The sequence below is a fragment of the Alosa sapidissima genome, chromosome 10 (genome assembly GCF_018492685.1).
Source record: "Alosa sapidissima isolate fAloSap1 chromosome 10, fAloSap1.pri, whole genome shotgun sequence".
Lineage (NCBI taxonomy): Eukaryota > Metazoa > Chordata > Actinopteri > Clupeiformes > Clupeidae > Alosa > Alosa sapidissima.
Window position 1 is genome coordinate 29,932,485 of NC_055966.1, and position 19,726 is coordinate 29,952,210.

General features: G+C 38.3%; 1 protein-coding gene across 1 annotated transcript; it reads left to right on the forward strand.

Moving 5' to 3' along the window:
* Nucleotides 1–377: 377 nt before the first annotated feature.
* Nucleotides 378–8,259, forward strand: LOC121720383 (cathepsin K-like). Its single transcript, XM_042106438.1, has 8 exons — nt 378–527; nt 656–792; nt 4,090–4,212; nt 4,301–4,447; nt 4,673–4,888; nt 5,011–5,173; nt 5,728–5,821; nt 8,027–8,259. Exons 1-8 carry the CDS (start codon nt 452–454, stop codon nt 8,121–8,123), a joined length of 1,053 nt encoding a protein of 350 aa, XP_041962372.1. The 5' UTR covers nt 378–451; the 3' UTR covers nt 8,124–8,259.
* The last annotated feature ends 11,467 nt before the right edge of the window (nt 8,260–19,726 follow it).

The following is a 19,726-nucleotide window of genomic DNA, read 5'->3' on the forward strand; positions in this document are numbered from 1 at the left end:
AAAGTACAAAAAGTGTAAGCATACTTGTTTTATACTTCATATACTTTAATCATATTTCTAACACACTAAAGTATACTACTTTTTTTACCTGGGATTGTTCATTAGAAAATACTTACAGAGTAAACTGTCATATTGACAACATGACAAAGTAGTTTGACTCTCTTGATCATAAACAAAGGCGTAAGGACATGTAGTTTTGATTGCACTGAATGTGGTATAAATACTTGCTTTTGAGAAAGACTAATAATTCACCTGAGAAAAACTGTTTTTGCATGGCCTCGTTGCCACATTATCTCAGCTGATAGTTTGACGCTTTCAACACATTTCTGGAGTTAAGAAACACAAACCACATCCCAAATGATGTTTATGCATAATCATTCCTGGAAGCAGACTGTTGCTACACACAGAAATAAACCCAGCAAAGTTCCCCTTATCAAGGCTTTATAAAGTGATGTTCTGTGATCTGATGATGAGACAGGAGTGTCTGAAGAGTCCCTCCACTGTCATCACTCATCAGAACCTAAAAGGTACGTCAACCACAAAAACAGATGAATCAACTAAGTATCTAGAGTATAATGTTAACCTGCAATTCTATATTTGACAGCAACACAAGCCAAACTACATTTTAACTGCTTTTACTTACATATTGCTTCAGTGTCGCCCAGAATGATCCTTTGTGGAAGTGTGCTGTTGGTGGTTGGATCCGTTTTGGTCCACGCCACACACAACCCAGCTCTGGATACAGCATGGGAGGACTGGAAATCCACCCACCAGAGGGAGTACTTCATTTTGGTACGTTTGAAATCTGTGTCTATTTTGGATTTGAGATGTTTATATTCTGTGTATTATTCAAAATAATACATTTGATGTTTCTCATACATTTTATGGAAAAGGTAGAATAACAAAACACTCTTATATTGTCAAACTTCTGCATTAACCGTGGTCAAGTCAAGTTTATTTATATAGCACATTTCATACACAGAGGTCATTCAATGTGCTTTACATAAACAAAACCAAACAATAATAACAAATAAAAGCATAGAAGGGCAATATAGTCAAAGAATAGTTAAAAGGTAAAGATCATAATAAAAAGAAAACATAAAACACAAGGTAAAATCATTTAAAAATAAAGAATAATTAGTAAGCAAAAACAAAGGCAAAAGTAGTAAAAAAAAGTAATAAAAGACAAAGTAGAATAATTATCGAGGCAGATTCAGAATTTGTAACTCGGCACAGTTAGCAGAAAGCGTCTGAGAACAGTTTGGTCTTAAGTCTAGATTTAAAACTGGCTACAGTTGGGGCCTTTTTAATGTCATCTGAAAGTTGGTTCCACAGCTGCTTCATCATGTTTAGTTCTAACTGTAGGTTTTACTAGCAGATTTTTCACCTGGGACCTGAGAGGACGAGAAGGTGTGTACTGCTGAAGCATGTCTGACAAGTATTTAGGTCCTGCTCCATTTACTGATTTATAAACAAGCAATAGTGCTTTAAAGTCAATTCTGTGACTTACTGGAAGCCAGTGCAAGGACTTAAGAATTGGAGTAATGTGGTCAGTTCTTTTAGTTTTTGTTAGAGTCCTAGCTGCTGCATTTTGTATCACCTGAAGCTGTTTAATAGTCTTTTTAGGAAGGCCTGTGAACAGTCCATTGCAGTAATCAACCCTGCTGGAGATAAATGCATGAATGAGTTTTTCTAAGTCATGTTTTGACATCAGCCCTCTGACAATATTTTTGAGGTGGTAAAAAGCTGATTTAGTTAGTTATCGCTTTCATGTGGCTGTTGAAATTTAGATCACTGTCAATTAATACACCAAGATTTTTAACAGTATCCTTTGCCTTCAACCCTTTTGTGTCAAGGAGAGTGGCAACCCTAAGTCTTTCCTCATTTTTACCAAACATAATTACTTCAGTTTTTTCTTTGTTCAGCTGAAGAAAATTTTGAGACATCCAGGTGTTGATTTGTTCTATACACTGACACATAGATTCAAGAGGACCATAGTTGTTTGGTAATAGAGCTAAGTAAATTTGTGTGTCATCTGCATAGCTATGATATGAAATCAAATTATTTTGAATGATTTGTCCAAGTGGGAGCATATAGAGGTTGAATAATAGTGGCCTCAAGATCGACCCCTGGGGAACACCACAGGTCAAGGATGTTGGTGTTGAGGTACAGTTTCCGATGGCAACAAAGAAGCTCCTTTCTTGTAGATATGATTTTAGCCAGCTGATAACTATGCCTGTAAATCCAACCCAGTGTTCTAGTTTGTATGGTAAAATATTGTGATCAACAGTGTCAAATGCTGCACTAAGGTCCAGTAGCACTAGGACTGATGTTTTACCTGAATCTGTGTTGAGGCGTATGTCATTGGAAACTTTAATGAGAGCTGTTTCAGTGCTGTGATTTGCCCGAAAACCAGACTGAAAGTAATCAAAATACCCATTTGATGTTAGGAAGGTGGTTAATTGATTAAAGACTACTTTTTCAATCATTTTGCCAATAAAAGGTAGATTGGATATGGGCCTGTAATTGTTTAGCATGGAGGCATACAGGTTATTCTTCTTGAGAAGTGGCTTTACAACAGCTGTTTTCAGTGACTTAGGAAAAGTGCCAGACAGCAGTGATACATTTACAATTTGAAGGACATCCGCCGCTATGAGGTGAAAAACAGTTTTGAAGAAATTGGTAGGCATAGTGTGTCTAAGACACATGTGGAAGGGCTGAGATTCTGTACCGTTTTTTCAAGTGTTTTCGTAGTCTATCAAGCTGAACTCTGACATCAAGTTTAGTTTCCCTCTGTTTGTTGCTGGAAGTTCAGGTTGTTGAATTTGTAATTGAGCAGATATGTTGAGTCTGATTTTGTCAATTTTACCTTTAAAAAAAGATGAAAACTCATTGCATTTATTAGTTGAGAGAAGTTCAGGCGCTAATTGTGAGGGGGGATTTGTTAACTTATCAACAGTTGAAAATAGAATACGAGTGTTATTTGAACTTCTATTGATAATGTTAGAAAAGAAAGACTGTCTTGCTTTGCATATTTCAGAGTTATATGTGCGGAGCATCTCTTTATGGATTTCATAGTGGATCTGAAGTTTGTATTTACGCCATTTTCTTTCAGTCTTCCTACACTCTCTTTTTAGAAGTTTAACTGCTGGATTTTGCCTCCATGGTGCTTTCTGTTTGTCCTTAACTTTCTTGAATTGTAATGGAGCAATGTCATCCATAATGTTTGCCATTTTTGCATTAAAGTGATCAAATAAGTCTTCAGAGTCTGACAGTTGACTTGACTTTAGTGAAAGTGCTTGCTCAAAGAGAGCACTTGTCTGATCATTTATGATTCTCCTTTTTACCATCATAGCTGTGTTTTGAGTGTGTGGGGACATAGACACATCAAAGAACACGCAGAAATGATCAGATAAGGCCAGGTCTTTAACAGCTGTAGAGACATCGAGACCCTTTGTGATAACAAGGTCGAGGGTATGGCCGAGAGAGTGTGTTGGCCCCTGTACATGCTGTGTTAGGGAGAAAGTATCGATTAGTGCAATGAATTCCTTGGCATAATTGTTTTCAGGATTATCCACATGCAAGTTTAGATCCCCTGATATAATAAGACAGTCAAACTCTATGCAAACAACTGATAGCAGTTCACCTAGCTCTTCAAGAAAAACTTTAGCTGAATGTTTTGGAGGCCTGTAAATTGTCAGTAATAAAATCTGAGGAGAAGACTTAATGCATGCACACAGATATTCAAATGAAGTAAAGTCACCGAATGACGACTGATTGCACTGAAAAGACGTCTTGAAAATTGTGGCTATCCCCCCACCTCTTTTATTTGCTCTGGTAGCACTCAAGAAACTGAAGTTTGGGGGAGCTGATACGATGAGAGTAGCAGCATTGTTTGCTTGATCTAACCATGTCTCAGTTAAAAGTAAAAAAGTGGTGTCAGCAGAATCCACTTTGGGCCACAGAGAACATTTTGCCATTTTCCCAGTCTAGCCATTGGCAAAAGGTGGATCTTAACGGACACCAATATCCTTCACTGTCACTATCTCAGGCTGTCTGTCTGTCTGCGTTTGTCTGTGTGTGCTGCAGGGTGAGGAGGCAATCCGCAGGTCCATCTGGGAGAAGAACATGCAGCTGATTGAGGCGCACAACCAGGAGTATGAGCTGGGGATCCACTCCTACGAGCTGGGCATGAACCACCTGGGGGACATGGTAAGAGATTTAGGTACATCAATCAACAGCAAGTCCAACATGTACACCCAGTGTCCATTTCTAACTCTCCACTGCATCAACTCCTTAGACGAGAGAAGAGGTTGTGGAGAAGATGATGGGCTTCAGACCTGACATGCAAGCAGAGAGCAATAACACCTTTGTTCCTGAGTCTGGACCTGTGCCCACCTCCATTGACCACCGTAAAAATGGCCGTGTAACACCTGTCAGGCAACAGGTAGGAGGCATTGCGACATGTAGCCTATTATTTTTCACTCTGTATGCTTGGTTACAAATATAAATAGTTATAGTGGTTAATTGACTGCATCCTGTCCAGACGATGTGAAGAAGAGTTACACACCACAGTCAACAAAGGAGCAAGACTGACAGAAGCTTTATACTTCATATTAGAAACTGCATCATTCAGAGCTTCTTTGTTATTGTTTCCCCTTTGTGTCCCCAGGGCTCCTGTGGCTCCTGCTGGGCCTTTAGTGCTGCTGGAGCTCTGGAGGGCCAGCTGAAGATGAAAGGGAAGAACCTGGTGGATCTGAGTCCCCAGAACCTGGTGGACTGCGTGGGCCAGGACACAGGCTGCAATGGCGGCTGGATGGTCTACGCATTCGACTACGCCCGCAGGAATGGCATAGCCTCTGAGAATGCATATCCCTACACAGGCCGGGTAGGCTTCTCATCGTTCTCGTAATGTAATGGAAAAATATCAAAAATGGTTGCAAAACATAATTACATTATGATATGTGTTGAGACTTATCAATTGTATGCCAATATATCAATATCCCCCAGGATGAGAGATGTGCTTACAGTAATAGCATGAAGGCTTTCGAATGCACAGGCTTTAAGGAAATTCGTGGAAGTGAGACGGATTTGGCTGCAGCCGTGGCTCAGGTTGGCCCCGTCGCTGTGGCTGTGGATGCAGGTCAGCAGACGTTTCATTTCTACAAACGAGGTAAGCCATCACTGAAGTGTTTTCTTTCTTTCTCTCTCTCTCTCTCCCTCTTTTTGTGACATACTTTTCTGATTACTTAGAACTGCACCACTATTTTGAAATTAATTGCATACTGTATGCATTTTAAAGGCATAATATGAAAGTGTTTTTACCTTAAAAGTAAATTCCCGTCTAACAACAACCTAATGTAAGATTTTGGATGATAACTAGGGGAAATATTAATTTCGGACCAAAACAACGTAAATCAGTGCAGTTTTGAGTAAAACCTGAAAATGCATTAATTTACAACTGAATAGAGTGTACATAGCATGTGTAGCATAGATATGTTTTTCTGTAGAAATTCTCCCCATACTAGCATAGATATTAATTGATCATTTAATGATAACGCTATAAAAATAGTGTAGCGTCCACTCTTAACCTTGCGCTATACGTACATACATCAGACAGGCCCCTTTTGCTTTGGTCAGACTGCATTGAGATTCTTTCCTCTTTCAATTTACTTTAAAGATGAAAAATGCCTCTGAATTCTGAGCATCTCCTAACATTGTCTTCAGGTGTATACTATGACCCGGCGTGTAACCCTAGAGCACTAAACCATGCCATCCTTGCAGTGGGTTACACCCAGAATGCCTGGATTGTGAAAAACAGGTGGGTTTTGGCTCTTACAGCAGCTCTGAGCGGCTTACATTGAATAACACTAAATAGCCTGACTTGTTGCTGACTAGTATGTAGGGCATGCTGCACTTGCAATTGAAATGTTATAAGCTCTGTACAAAGTCAGTTTGGAATGTATGGCCATGTTGTCTGTATGGATAGATGCTTTTGCATGTTGTTGTTGTTGTTGTGTCACCTCACAGTGGGTGGTTATTTATCCACAAGTGGTTTTGTCTATTTACAGTGCATGAAAAGGCACTGTTCTGTTATCCGAAGTCTTCTTCTTCTTATTATTATTATTACAGTGCATGAAAATGCACTGTTCTGTTATCCGAAGTCTTCTTATTATTATTACAGTGCATGAAAATGCACTGTACTGTTCTTCCTAGGCAACAACAACAACTTTTTCTTCTTCTTATTATTCCGCTTACCACTTTTTCCGTACGCTATTTCTCTTAAACAGTTTAACTTAGAAACTTCATTCAAACTTTGTAACGTAGGTATTCAAACGGACCAAGCTGCTAAGTTTTAAAAACTTTTTAAAAATCCCCATAGACTTAACATTGCCGATTGTGACATCATAATACGGCCGTTAAGCAATTAGAATCCTATGGCAGGTGTTCAGGCCACCTGGATCAACTGCCAGTCTCAGGCTTTAAGCATACAAACTGGCCCTATTAAGACTACACATCCTGTTCAACTGCTTCCTCTGCCAAAAACTGTTTCAAAATAAAGTCCTCACTACAACATTTCACTGTTAAACAATTTAACCCTTTAAACTACTGAACTTTTTAACTGTTCAGCCATTGTAACTGTTACTTGTTAATTGCTAGCACTGCTATAAAACATTAGCTAAGTAGCATGGTTAGCATAGTTAAAAATCTTAGCATAACTGCTAGCAAACTATAGAGCCATTCCAACTTTCAATTATCGTCAAATATCTACCTATACACAGCCATTAAACTATTTGAATATTAACATTCATTAAACTTCCAGTCTGTCAACAACTTTTAAACTATTTACCTTCAACTTTTAAACGGTCTACTTTTAAACTATCTATTAAACTAGCTGTCTATCAACAACTTTTAAACTATCTACTGGCTATCAACAACTTTTAAACTATCTACATTCAGCTTTTAAACAGTCTACTTTTAAACTATCAACTTTTATTAAGCTATGCAGCCACCATGTCTATCCTAGCATCACCGTAGTAACCATCTCTGTATTATCTATTTTAACTATACATGATATTTTACATCACAACTTTAGCATTTTCATGCACTGGTAATTCCTTGGAATTGCATTTCTAGTTATTATTATTCTTCCCACCAAATTTCTGCGTCTAATTCAGCTTCAACCGTTTAACGTAGAAACTTTGTTCAAACTTTGTAACGTAGGTCTTGAAAAGGAGACTTGAGGAATGTATTTTTCACTTTTGTAAACTTTATACTTTTTGAGATATTAATAAAAAAACTAGAAAATGTAATTTCGAGGAAATTACCAGTGCATGAAAATATAAACATACTGTATATTAACATAAAATGCAAAACAAACTTTTATTTGGAAACAGTTGGCAGGAGTCATAGTTGATAACAACTGACAGTTGAAATGTCTAAACAGTTAAATAGTTGTAGTTTAAATAGTTAAATTATTTAATAGTGAATTATTGTAGTGAGGACATTTATTTTGAAACAGTTGTGGGCAGAGAAAATAGGAACAGAATCTGTAGTCTTAATAGAGCCAGAGTGTATGCTTCAAGCCTGAAACAGAGTATATAGTTTAAAAGTTGAATTTAGATAGTGTAATGGATGTTGATAGACAGAAAGTTGAATGGATGTTGATAGGCAGATTGTTTAATGGGTGGATGAGTGAATGGTTTGAAGAGGATGAATGGATAGAAAGTTGGATGGAATGTGCCTTATATCCTAGTAGAATGGAGAGACACAGAGAGAGTTGGCCTAGTTAAGCAGAAAGCAGTTGATACAGGTGTTATCAGTTTAACTGGCCCTTTGATGGGCCCTAGTAGTGAGCAGCTGGAAGTTGATACAGGTGCAAATCAAGTTAACTTCAACTGTTTCCAAATAAAAGTTTGTTTTGCATTTTATGTTAATATACAGTATGTTTATATTTTCATGCACTGGTAATTTCCTCAAAATTACATTTTCTAGTTACATGTTCATCTTGTTTGTGCCTTGGCAGCTGGGGCAAAGATTGGGGAGACCAGGGGTACATCTACATCTACAGGGGATACAACATGTGTGGCATTGCCAACATGGCCAGCTTTCCAGTTGTGTGAAGATGCATTTTGCAAAGGAGTCTCAGTGATTTTCTTGCCAGTTGAAAACATTGAAATTTAAATAAACATGTGATGTGTGTATTCCCACATTGATTTGCTCTGCCTGAAGAATAATAAATGCTTTGTGCCACTTGCACATTAGTCTCATACTGTATGTAGTTGTTTTTTTCTCAGTCACTATGGTGTATTTCTTAAATCATAGTTAACGTTTGCACAACAAACGTTTGGTGCATTTCTCAAAACAATTAGTGCGCACTACACTTTAAGAGGCGGTGAATATTTATGGAATCGCTTATTGATATAAGTTATGTGGTGTGTGTGTGTATTGCAAGACGTATATCAAAAAATGATGTATGATGTATTGTTTTACTAAATCATGCAACATTTTACAAAATTGTGGGCCCGTTTACTAAATTCTGTCAAATGAACGCACTAAAATGAAGCACTATTTACTAAAATGAACGCATAATATACTCCATTTGTGGTGTTTTTCTATGTTTCAATAACACATGTATATATTTCTATAAGTTTTATAAGTCTCAGGACTACTGCATTTATTAATAGGTATGGAAAGGTGTGACATTTATTTTAAGCTGAACTGTCAGACAGGGGGTGAAGAATGGGGAAACAGACTAAATGTTAAAGTAGGGGAGTTAAAAACAGACTAAATCTTAAAGCAGAAGAGTTACAGGTGTGAATCAACAGGAAATGTAAATGACAATATGGCCAAGGAAAAGGAAAGTAGACCACGTACTGTATGGCTCAGAAGGGAAAGCACCGACCCTTCACAGGCCAGACAAGACCTATGAAGGAGCCATTCCACCAGACATGATCAGAATGTATAATAATAATAATAATAATAATAATAATAATAATAATAATAATAATAATAATATGTATATAAATGTATTTATTATTATTATATGTATAAATATAATAATAATGAATTAGGAACAAGTTCTGTAAAAGTACTCGTATCAGTACCAGTACCGTATCAGTTCAATACGGAACACATATTTTTCCTTTTAATTACGGGACGATTCCGTATTTTACGGAACCCTAAAAATGACTCTACTTATCGCTATCATCATCACCGCCATCCTCAAGTACAAGTCCATTGGTTAACTCCTCATCCTCCTCCTCGCTCTCCACCATACAACGCCAATAGGCTACTTTGTAAAGCCACCCAGTAACACAGCCATGGTTATGTCGTAGCCCCTTTTGAGCTCAGCTTTGGTCGCTGCGCTGATATGACAGAGATGAATCCCAGGATGGGGGACGAGGGGCGAAGTTGAGCTTTCGCACCACTCTCTGAAGCCAGTCTGCAGTCAGCTCCTCGTTCATCCATCCATTTTTGGACGTGGCTACCACCACCCCACTGATATTTTTCATTGATTTCACCTTTGAAGATCAAGTAAGGTCTCAATTTGGTCCCGTCTGCTTTTGCAGCCAACACTACAGTTAAACGTACAGTCAGAGCCCGTCTACAGAGAGCCTTATCACTCCCTATTAAACCCCATTGTACCGAGTTTGGTTGCCAGAGGAGGAACTACAGCCAGTTCAGAAACCGGAGTGGAAGTTCTACAAATAGACCTCTCCAGAATAAAGGCCCATTCACACCAAAAACGATAACGATAACTATAAATAAATATCGTTCTCGTTAATATGAATGACGACGTTCACACATAAACTATAACGATAACGACATGAAGAACGATATCGTCGGGGATCACTTTCAGAGCGATTTTCACAACGATAAAATGCTAATAGCCAATCAGAACCCATCGAATTTTAGCCCTCACATTTATTAACACAATGAGAGACTTTGTTTATCGTTGTTCAGTGTGAACGCTTTTATCGTTATGGTTATAGTTATAGTTATATCGTTATCGTTCTTGGTGTGAATGGGCCTTAAGTCCCGCCTCCTAACTTCCGTATCCATCCAACCTTCGGTTGTCAAATGTCTATGAGAAATAACATGGCGTTTTGAAAGATCGTACCTGTCAAACTCTGTAGGTGACAAAGTAGAAAAAGCTGCTGGGCAGATTGGCCTACACACTTCTGCCATCTAGTTTCCACTGGATTTTTTGATTGTCGGTGCCGTTTAAGTACGCTTGCTAAAAACAAAATGTTGGCAATTGGTTATAAGGCAATTGGTTATAATTGCAACGTTTTGCAATAAATGGATTTTTGTAGGCCTATTGTGACGCACGACGATTTTCTCCGTGCCAACGTCAAAACAACGTTACCCCACCGGACAAAATGAAGTTGGCACAACGTCAGTAAACAACGTCATGCCAACGGATGATATGCCGTTGTGCCAAAGCCAGTGATGGTTCGGAGTCCTTTCCACACTCGTGCTGGATCACCCTCCAAGAAATCAGCTTCAACTCTGTCTCTATAGCGCCGCTTAGCATCTCAGGGAAGTTGGTCAAGGTTCATCACAAGGAAGTTGGTCCAGGTCCATCACAGTGAAGTTGGTCCAGGCCCATCATAAGAAAGTTGGTCCAGGTCCATCACAGGGAAGCTGGCCCAGGTCCATCATAAGAAATACCAGTCTGCACACACTCTGCTCTGGTCTGGACCCAAATGCATGGTCAAGAGCCTTGTGCAATGGCAGCAATGTCTGCTACACAAGCGACACATCACTATTTCAGTTTAATTTTCTCCTCATTAATTTGTTTATACTATAATTTAAGGGGGTGGGACATGGAACAGCAGTTTAAGAATGATGTTTAGTAGGGGATTGACTTTTACCATGTTAAGCTATGGAGACTGATGGAGTTTGGGTCGTTAAGGACACTTGAAATATATTTTAAGTGTCAAAATGTTTTTTTTTCCTGTCAATTTTGAATATTTACATATATTTCAAAATATATTGTGAAAATATATTTTAAATATTTATTTGTGTATGGGGAACATTATATTAATGGAAACACATACTGTTACATCTATAAAAATGGCAGAATCATCGATATGCATGATATTTCCATTCCATAACCGAGAGGTGGGCTACACGCTTCACAATGACGGCAAAGAGTTGTTAACGTTATGTGGTTTGTCCTTCACACAACGCAGATTTTTGCGGCAAGACATGCATGCTGCTTGACTTGGAATGATCCTGGAAATTTAAATGAAGGATCAATATTCGGTTTTCCTTTATTTAATTTTAAAATATTCGGTCCTCTGTCGGGATGAATGAAACATACAGCTTAAGCCATAACAATCTGCTGTTGACTTGTTCATCAACACTGTCATGTGGCTCACACTGTGTCCACTCATTTCCCCCTTTGGTGGACATTAGGCAAGCTTCAAAGTGCCTCATAAACAAACCATAGTAGGCCTATATCCGTTTCTAAATCTGCAGACAGCAAGTCCCCAACTAATGTATGCAAGACCAGCCACTGTTTCCAAATAGGAAATGTGACTTAACTGTACAACGGTTTAAAGATTACTCAAAAAGTTAAAGGCTATATTGGGTAAAGTTATACTGATGTCCCTGACTTTATAGCGATAACTGTTCTTTTGTGAAACATTGTTACAATAAATTGTGAATGTTATTCTATGTTGCCAAAGTCATTCCAGACAATGACAATGTACCCAAACTCTTTTGCAACCAATAAACATGATTCTCTGAGATTGTAAAATAATTATATCTGGCTTGGTGACACCTATACAGGTAAATTCAGATAAATCTCTTAGAAAAGTGTATGGCTCCATTCTCTAGCAACTTGTAAAGAGACTTTGTGCACAATCCCAGATGCATGACAAAAGCAAGCAAAAGTTTTTAGGGAAAAGTCCACACATTCCTTGGTATTTTATCATAGTTTGGCAAGAATTACACTATGACCTTGATTGGTCTTCCTCAAATTAACTGCAAACACAGGCATTGCACATGGTCTAAATCACCTGGCCTATAGGTGCCAGCTGAGCCAGCTCAGTGACACATTAACCCTTACAGGTACAGTATGGCAGGACAGCTTGTGGCGTGATTAATGCCAGACAAATGCATAAGAACATTAGAAAAAACATTATAAGAAACATTAGTAGAACTTTATATGAGACCAAAACAGATCTCTAGTGTATACAAATGCAGATTTGAAAAAAATATAGAGTTCATTCACTAGACTTTCTGTTCACAGTCCATATTACAAGTTCATATTACAGAAAAGGCCTGATTATGAAATCTTCATTGAGCCCTCTTGGGGCCAAAGTTCACTGGTGGTAGATGTAAAAAGCCTCTCTTTTTAAAAGAGAACCTCAGAGCTGAGAGTGGGTGTTTGTTAAAATGAACAGCCAGGAGACTCTTATCATCATTGTTTCTGATGTTGCTTCTGTGTTCACATCCTTGTCTTCAGAGCCCTGCATGTTTTTCCTACATATGCTTTCCCACAGGGACATTTGATCAAATATACCTAATTAGTAGTGCTGCATGTGATTTTTCCTTTAACCCATAGTTCTTTTCCTGTTATAGGGTGAATGAAGGAGTGACATTTGTGTGTGAACTTGCCCTGTGTACAGTGTCCACATGGATAATTTCCATCTGGAAATGTTGCGGTGTTGGTGCAGGTGGGCAGTCTGTTATCATAGTCTCTGAAAATAGAAAATAAAATATATACAAAAAACATATATCTTGACAAAATATATTTTGACAAATATGACAATTTTTCAATATAATAATTTGACACTTAAAATATAATTCAATATATTTTTCCAAATAAGTGCTCTTACCGACCGACACTCCGTCAGTCTCCATAGCTTAACATGGCAAAAGTCAATCCCCTACTTGAACTGCTGTTTCATGTCCCACCCCTTTAAATTATAGTATAAACAGATTAATGAGAAGAAAATTAAATTGAAACAGTGATGTATCTCGTGTGTAGCAGACGTTGCTGCCAAGGCTGTTGACCATTCATTTGGGTCCAGACCTGAGCAGAGTGTGTGCAGACTGCAGGTCCATTCTTATGATGGACCTGGGCCAGCTTCCCTGTGATGGACCTGGACCAGCTTCACTGTGATGGACCTGAACCAACTTCCAAATGATGGGTCTGGACCAGGACTAGCTTCACTGTGATGGACCTGGAAAAACTTCCCTATAATGGACCTGGAATAAACAAAGCAGACAAAAATATTATGCAGCTTATTGTATAAAGGTTTAAACATGGCAAGTTTCTCAGAATTGTAGCAAGAAAAAAAAAACAACAACAACAACTTGCAGATTTGTATTGCCTATTAGCAAGCAATTTTTTTGTATTTTATCTAGCCTAGCAGCTAACATTAGCACAAATTACCATGGCAACAAGATTGCTTAATTAGCTTCAAAGCTATTTCAACTATTGGGTCCCTTCTTGGTAATAGGCTAAAGCAGTCACTTTTGTTTGTTGTACATTTTCCAGGAGTGACATCACCGTGTTGGTCCAGGGTGGCGATGTTGTTCCAGGATTAACATTGTAAAGACGGTGCTGGACCAACATTGTAAAGCCGGTCCTGGACCAACATTTTAAAGACGGTCCTGTACCAACATTGTAAAGACAACATTGTAAAGCCGGTCCTGGACCAATACTGTAATGACGATCCTGGACAAACATGGCAATGAGGGTCCTGGACCAACATTGTAAAGACGGTCCTGGAACAACATTGTAGTGATGGTCCTGGACAAACATGACAATGTGGGTCCTAGACCAACATTGTAATGACAGTCCTGGACAAACATGACAATGTGGGTCCTGGACCAACATTGTAATGATGGTCCTGGACAAACATGACAATGTGACAACATTGTCTTTAGAATGTTGGTCCAGGAACAACTCTTGCTTGAAAAAATCACAGTCACCCGCCAGCCCCCACAACAACCAAAGAAATATAGGTCTATTTCATTACATATAATGGACATTTTTCAGTAATGGGAAACATGCAGCCTACCGAACTGATGCAAGATTTTGTGTGTGTGTGTGTATTTGTAAAGGTGTGAGATTGCTTCATACATTAGCAAACCAGAGATGCGTATCTCATGAGAGCCATCACATGAAGTGGCGCTGACTGTCAATTGCTGTAGCAATGTATGAGTACACATTTCAGCTTTTCAATTGCATACAATGTATGAGCACACATTTCAGCTTTTCAATTGCATATGCACAATTTTGAAAATAGAGACAGTTTTTTTTTTCAAAATACTACACACAGTTAACACAACACCATACCCAAGTAGCAGAATCCGTCAGATGTTTTGCGAGATGAAACACCAAAACACAATTATTAATCAAAACTCTATTTTGTTGTCTTTTCACAAACACATCCATCATACAGTAAGCAAACCACATTTGACAAAACATATTTTCCTGGGATATAGTGTAGGCTTGATTTTTTTTTAGAAATATTGTTCAAGTAGGATTATTTAGAGTACAAGAAAGAATACAATAATATACTGACCAAACAGGACACATAAGATCAGACATGTAAATTTGAGGACTTTTTTCCCTCCACATTGTGAAGTACACAATGTGCAGTTTTCTTTCAACTCAACAGCTTCCTTTTTTTTAAACATGTCACTCAAACACCATAACCCCATTCCAAATTTGCAAAACCATACACTAGGCTAATTCTCAGCCTTTGACTCAGTTTTCAATTTCATGAAACACTTTTTGTCAAAACACCAAACCGCTTGCATGTTAGTATAGAGAGTACAGAGAAGTGTATTTCAACTTCTCTCCATGACTTTCCCTCTTGTATGGAAATATACGTAGAAGGCCATTAAGACAGAAGAGCTTTAAGGGCTACAGTACGTACACCAGCACCAACGTTATTGCCGCACATTCCGCTTTCGACATTTAACTACATTATATTCTATTGTTCTCAATACAACCCCGCACACCAGCATCGGCCTTCAAAATCCCATATCGGTCAGGCTCTATAGGAGATGTAGACAAATTGATTTACACATACACATATGCACAAACACACATCCAGATGCACAGACACACACACACAGACACAAACACACACACAGGCACACACACACCCGAATGCACACACAGGCACACACGTACACACACACACAGGCACACACATACAAGCATACACAAAAGTTGCAAGAGTAGGGGATGGAGTAGGAGACAGAGACAAATTGACAAGCGCAATTTATTTTCGTGGAGAGGATTTACAGGACTTAGTGGCGGTCATATTTTGTACCGCTTTGCGGTGCATCTAGTTGTATCTATCTCAACATCAAAGACAGGTTGATGGTCAAAACTTACATTACAGGTTGATGGTCAAAACCTCTGGAACCACTTGATGATTTTTGAATAGGTGTGTGCGTGTTTGTGTGTTTATAAAATGCTTCAGTGTTTGCAGCCAATTTACTATACTACTTTGGGAGGTAAGCATCTTCTATGACAGGGAGAAAGGCGAAGATTATTTCATATTGCCTTATGAAGAACACCATAAAAAAAAATTGTGAAAGTTACAATTATGTAAATCATCCACAGCCTCAACCGAAAGTAACATTATTCTAGTGCAGAGAAGGCCACAAAGGTCAAAAGAGACCAGCAAAGGGCACACTATGATTGGCTATACCTATAGCAGATAGACTTGCATGCTAAAGATTGCAAGAGCTGACACACACAACTGACCAAAATTGCACAACTGATGCAAGGCAAGTTCTCACTTTGTCAAAAAGTGTTACCTTACAGTGTTTGTGTAACTTGTAACCAGTGGCGCAAAAAGTGGGTATGCGCTATATGCGGCGCATAGGGGCGCAGCTCTATGGGGGCGCCAAAGCGATGGTAAAAAAAATAAAATAATATATTTGGTATTTTCTATATGTAGCCACTGCTGTCCGTTTCTAAATCATTTCAACATTTTCTCAATGTTCTATAACATTTTAGAGGACTAACAGGCTAGAGTAGGCGCCCTATCTCATAAGATTCCATCATAGAATTTTGACATAGAAGAGGGAGTGGGGGCGCTGTGACTGCAGGCGAGCAGATAGGCTAAGTGCCGTCCATTGCCGTCTATGGAAAAAGATGGATACAGTAAAAAAAAGCTGTTGACGACTAAAAATAAAAAAGAAAGAGGGAAAAGGAGATGGCATGTCAAGGGATGCAATGCAACAGCAGTTAAATAAGTGGACGGTGAAAGGCAACAGGTAGGATTTAAAGTGATGACGTCTGTACTTGCAAATAACAGACTAACTAGCGTTTGTTAAGCATAATGCCGATTGAAACATAGCCTATTCCATTCAGATAGCTGGGTGGCTACCATGCTCATACTGCACTTTTAATGGCCAACTGCAAACAGAAATGTCATGCTAGCAGCAACTCATTACATGTTTCCATATCCTAACAATGAAGGCTCCTTGTAACATCAAGTTAAACATCAAATTGGCAGCATTTCTTTAAAAACATATTCAGTAGACAGTAATGCACAGTAATAGTGTAAATTATTGGCCTTTTGTTTTGTTTAGTTGTTTGTGTTTTTTTGTTTCTTTTTTTTTTTGGGGGGGGGGGGGCACCAATATTGTTGTTGCTGTTGTTGTTGTTATCGGCTGCAAGAACATGAGGTCTGAACGATGTCATACGATGAAGTTACCATATCTACAGTACTGTACTATGACAATTAATTTTAGTTTAGTTTAGTTTATTAGTTTATTTATTGCCCAGGGTTTTATCGTAGTTACTTGTCAGCAAAGCTATTTTCTTAGTAAGATTCTCTTATACATTTTGTTTGAATACATATTTGTACATTCAAACCATTCAAACCAATCTGTTTCAAATTCTACAATAACAAAACATCAACACCATTACAAGAGTAATCATGATATTGTTATAATCTAAAATAACATTGCTTTTGGAAGAATACAAAACCTAAACACTGTTGTACTGTATGTAGCACAGCTAAAACCATTTGCTACTACAGTATATTTGGATGTGTATACAATACAAACAAGTGGCATTCATGACACATACACACTTTTTTTCATGAAGGTGATGGTGTGAGGAAGTAGCAGCTAAAATCAGTCTAAAAAGAGCATCGCATGTCACAATAAAAAAAAACAGCCATGCAACTTCCAAGAGTGGCGCCCCGCCAAAACTCGCAAGAATCTGAAACATTACCTTAATATATGATATATTGCTAAAGGGTTTTATAGTAGGCCTAGTAGATTTTCTTTTGACTTTTTTGACTTGCTAATTCAAAAAATATTGGGAAAACATCCGTGCTTTTGGGTTCTGTGCATAGCTAGTTACTGTAGTATCATAATGTTCTCTTTAGTTGGGACGATGGTTGGCTGGGCTATTTGGCTCATGTACAGAGTTGTCTCTCTAAATTGTGGACACACTACTATAATGCAAACATCTTACAACTGTATACTTTTCTCTCTGCTTTATAGTGGTAAAGGCAAATTAACAGGAGCTAATAGAAATAGTAGCTAAAAATTATTATACTGGATTCATACTCATATGGAACTTATGTCTAGATAGATAGATAGATAGATAGATAGATAGATATTTTATTGATCCCCAAGGGGAAATTCAAGAATTCTAGACAGGTAGGCTAGACAGGTAGGCCAGGTAGGCCTAACCCACCCACAATATTCAAAATAACCCAAATTCATAGGATCTCAAATGTATATGCAAGAACATAAGAGGGTCAAGGCCCTGCATAACCTGATCTTCTTCAAGCGTCATGGTAGGGACGCAGTGTTATTACAATGTGTTCACCAGCCTAATGGTTACAGGACAGGTCATTAATCTTCAGCCTATTGTACTACTAATTTCCATTTCTAAATGTCCCCTCCGCAAAAGGTTGTGGTCTGCGCAAAATCTGCAGACACTTATTTCAGAGCACCCCTGCATGCATAGTTGAGACAATATACCTGCAATTTCTATATATATATGATTATTTATAAACATGTCCTTTATAAAATCACTGTATAGGGCTCAAGAGACCATTATAGCCTGTGTCTTTTCAGTCACACTGTGTGTGTACAGTGCAGTGCATCCCTCAGGGTAACGTGGAAATGTATGACATTAGCGGCATGTTTTTTAAACCAAATTAGAAAAACAAAATAATAGGAAAGAAAAAAAAAAAAACGACATTCCACTATGCTGCAGCAATTATCTATAAAACAAAGCACACAACACCACCTGTCCATGTTAACAGTCCATGTTAAGTCTTCAGTAACGTGGACACCAAGGTATTTAAAACTTGTGACTCTCTCTACAGGTTGCCCGCTGATCATTAGTGGGGTGTAACCTTAGGTATGTATAGTATAGTAGTATTACCATTATTAGGTATCATATTACATTATGATAGTAATATACTGTCAGACACACATACACATAAACAGATAGATAGATAGATAGATAGATAGATAGATAGATAGATAGATACTTTATTGATCCCCAGGGGGCACACACACACACACACACACACACACACACACATAAACGCTAACCCCATAAAACATCACTATAAAAACAGATATAAAAATACACTTTACACACAGCTCTGGCTCCATAGACTGTAAAAAATACATAATGCCCACAAGAGTGTGACCTTTGCCCCTGGCTTTGTGTCTATGATCATGCGGAATTCAGAAAGTGTGTGTGTGTGTGTGTGTGTCCGTGTCAATCACCACGTGTTGACCCAGTTGGCTGCTGCCAGTAGGGAGGAGAACAGAGAGTCTGGCCACTGCATCAGATCCTCTGGAGTGTTCATCTCTGCCACCTGACACAAGAGTACAGCAGTGTTATAACACAAGTTGTGTTGTGAGTGCGTGGCGTTTTGGATGAAAGCGTCTGCTACATATCAGTTGGCTTTATCTTTAACTCTAAAATCTGATTGTGTTTTAGGGCTCCTGTGGCTCGTGCTAGGCCCTTAGCTCCTGCGCTGCTCTGGAGGGTCAGCTGATGGAGATCATGGGCCACCTGTTGGACTGCGGCACGGAAAACAACGGCTATGGCGGGGGCTACACGACCAACTCCTTCAACTACGTCAACAACAACAACAATAATAATAATAATAATAATACATTTTATTTATAAGCCCCTTTCAAGTGCACAATCGCATCGACTTGGAGCAGGCCTACCCTTACGTAGGACAGGTGCGCCCCTCAAAATGAACATTGGACTCTCATTTCTGTTAAAAATATGGATGTTTATTGAAAAATGTATTTATTGTTGACTTCATATTGCATTTCAAAAACATTTAAGAGAATATAAACACTAAGAGAATTAAGGAATTGCTTCATGGATATACAAGTAAAAGTCCATTTCAATTAAATTGTTCTAATTTAATATAATGCCAATTGATATGGTCTTAGAGTCTTTTTCAATATTTTCAACACCCTCCTGGATATTTTTATTTTATTCTTCTCAGGACCAGAGTTGTGCTTAAGGCCCATTCACACCAAGAACGATAACGATAACTGTAACCATAACGATAAAAGCGTTCACACTGAACAACGATAAACAAAGTCTCTCATTGTGTTAATAAATGTGAGGGCTAAAATTCGATGGGTTCTGATTGGCTATTATCATTTTATCGTTGTGAAAATCGCTCTGAAAGTGATCCCCAACGATATCGTTCTTCATGTCGTTATCGTT

Coding starts and splice junctions, on each gene's coding strand:
- LOC121720383 (XM_042106438.1), top strand. CDS start 452: ATGTTCTGTGATCTGATGATGAGACAGGAGTGTCTGAAGAGTCCCTCC. Junction 4,889..5,010: donor CATATCCCTACACAGGCCGG/GTAGGCTTCTCA, acceptor AATATCCCCCAG/GATGAGAGATGTGCTTACAG. Junction 5,174..5,727: donor GTTTCATTTCTACAAACGAG/GTAAGCCATCAC, acceptor CATTGTCTTCAG/GTGTATACTATGACCCGGCG.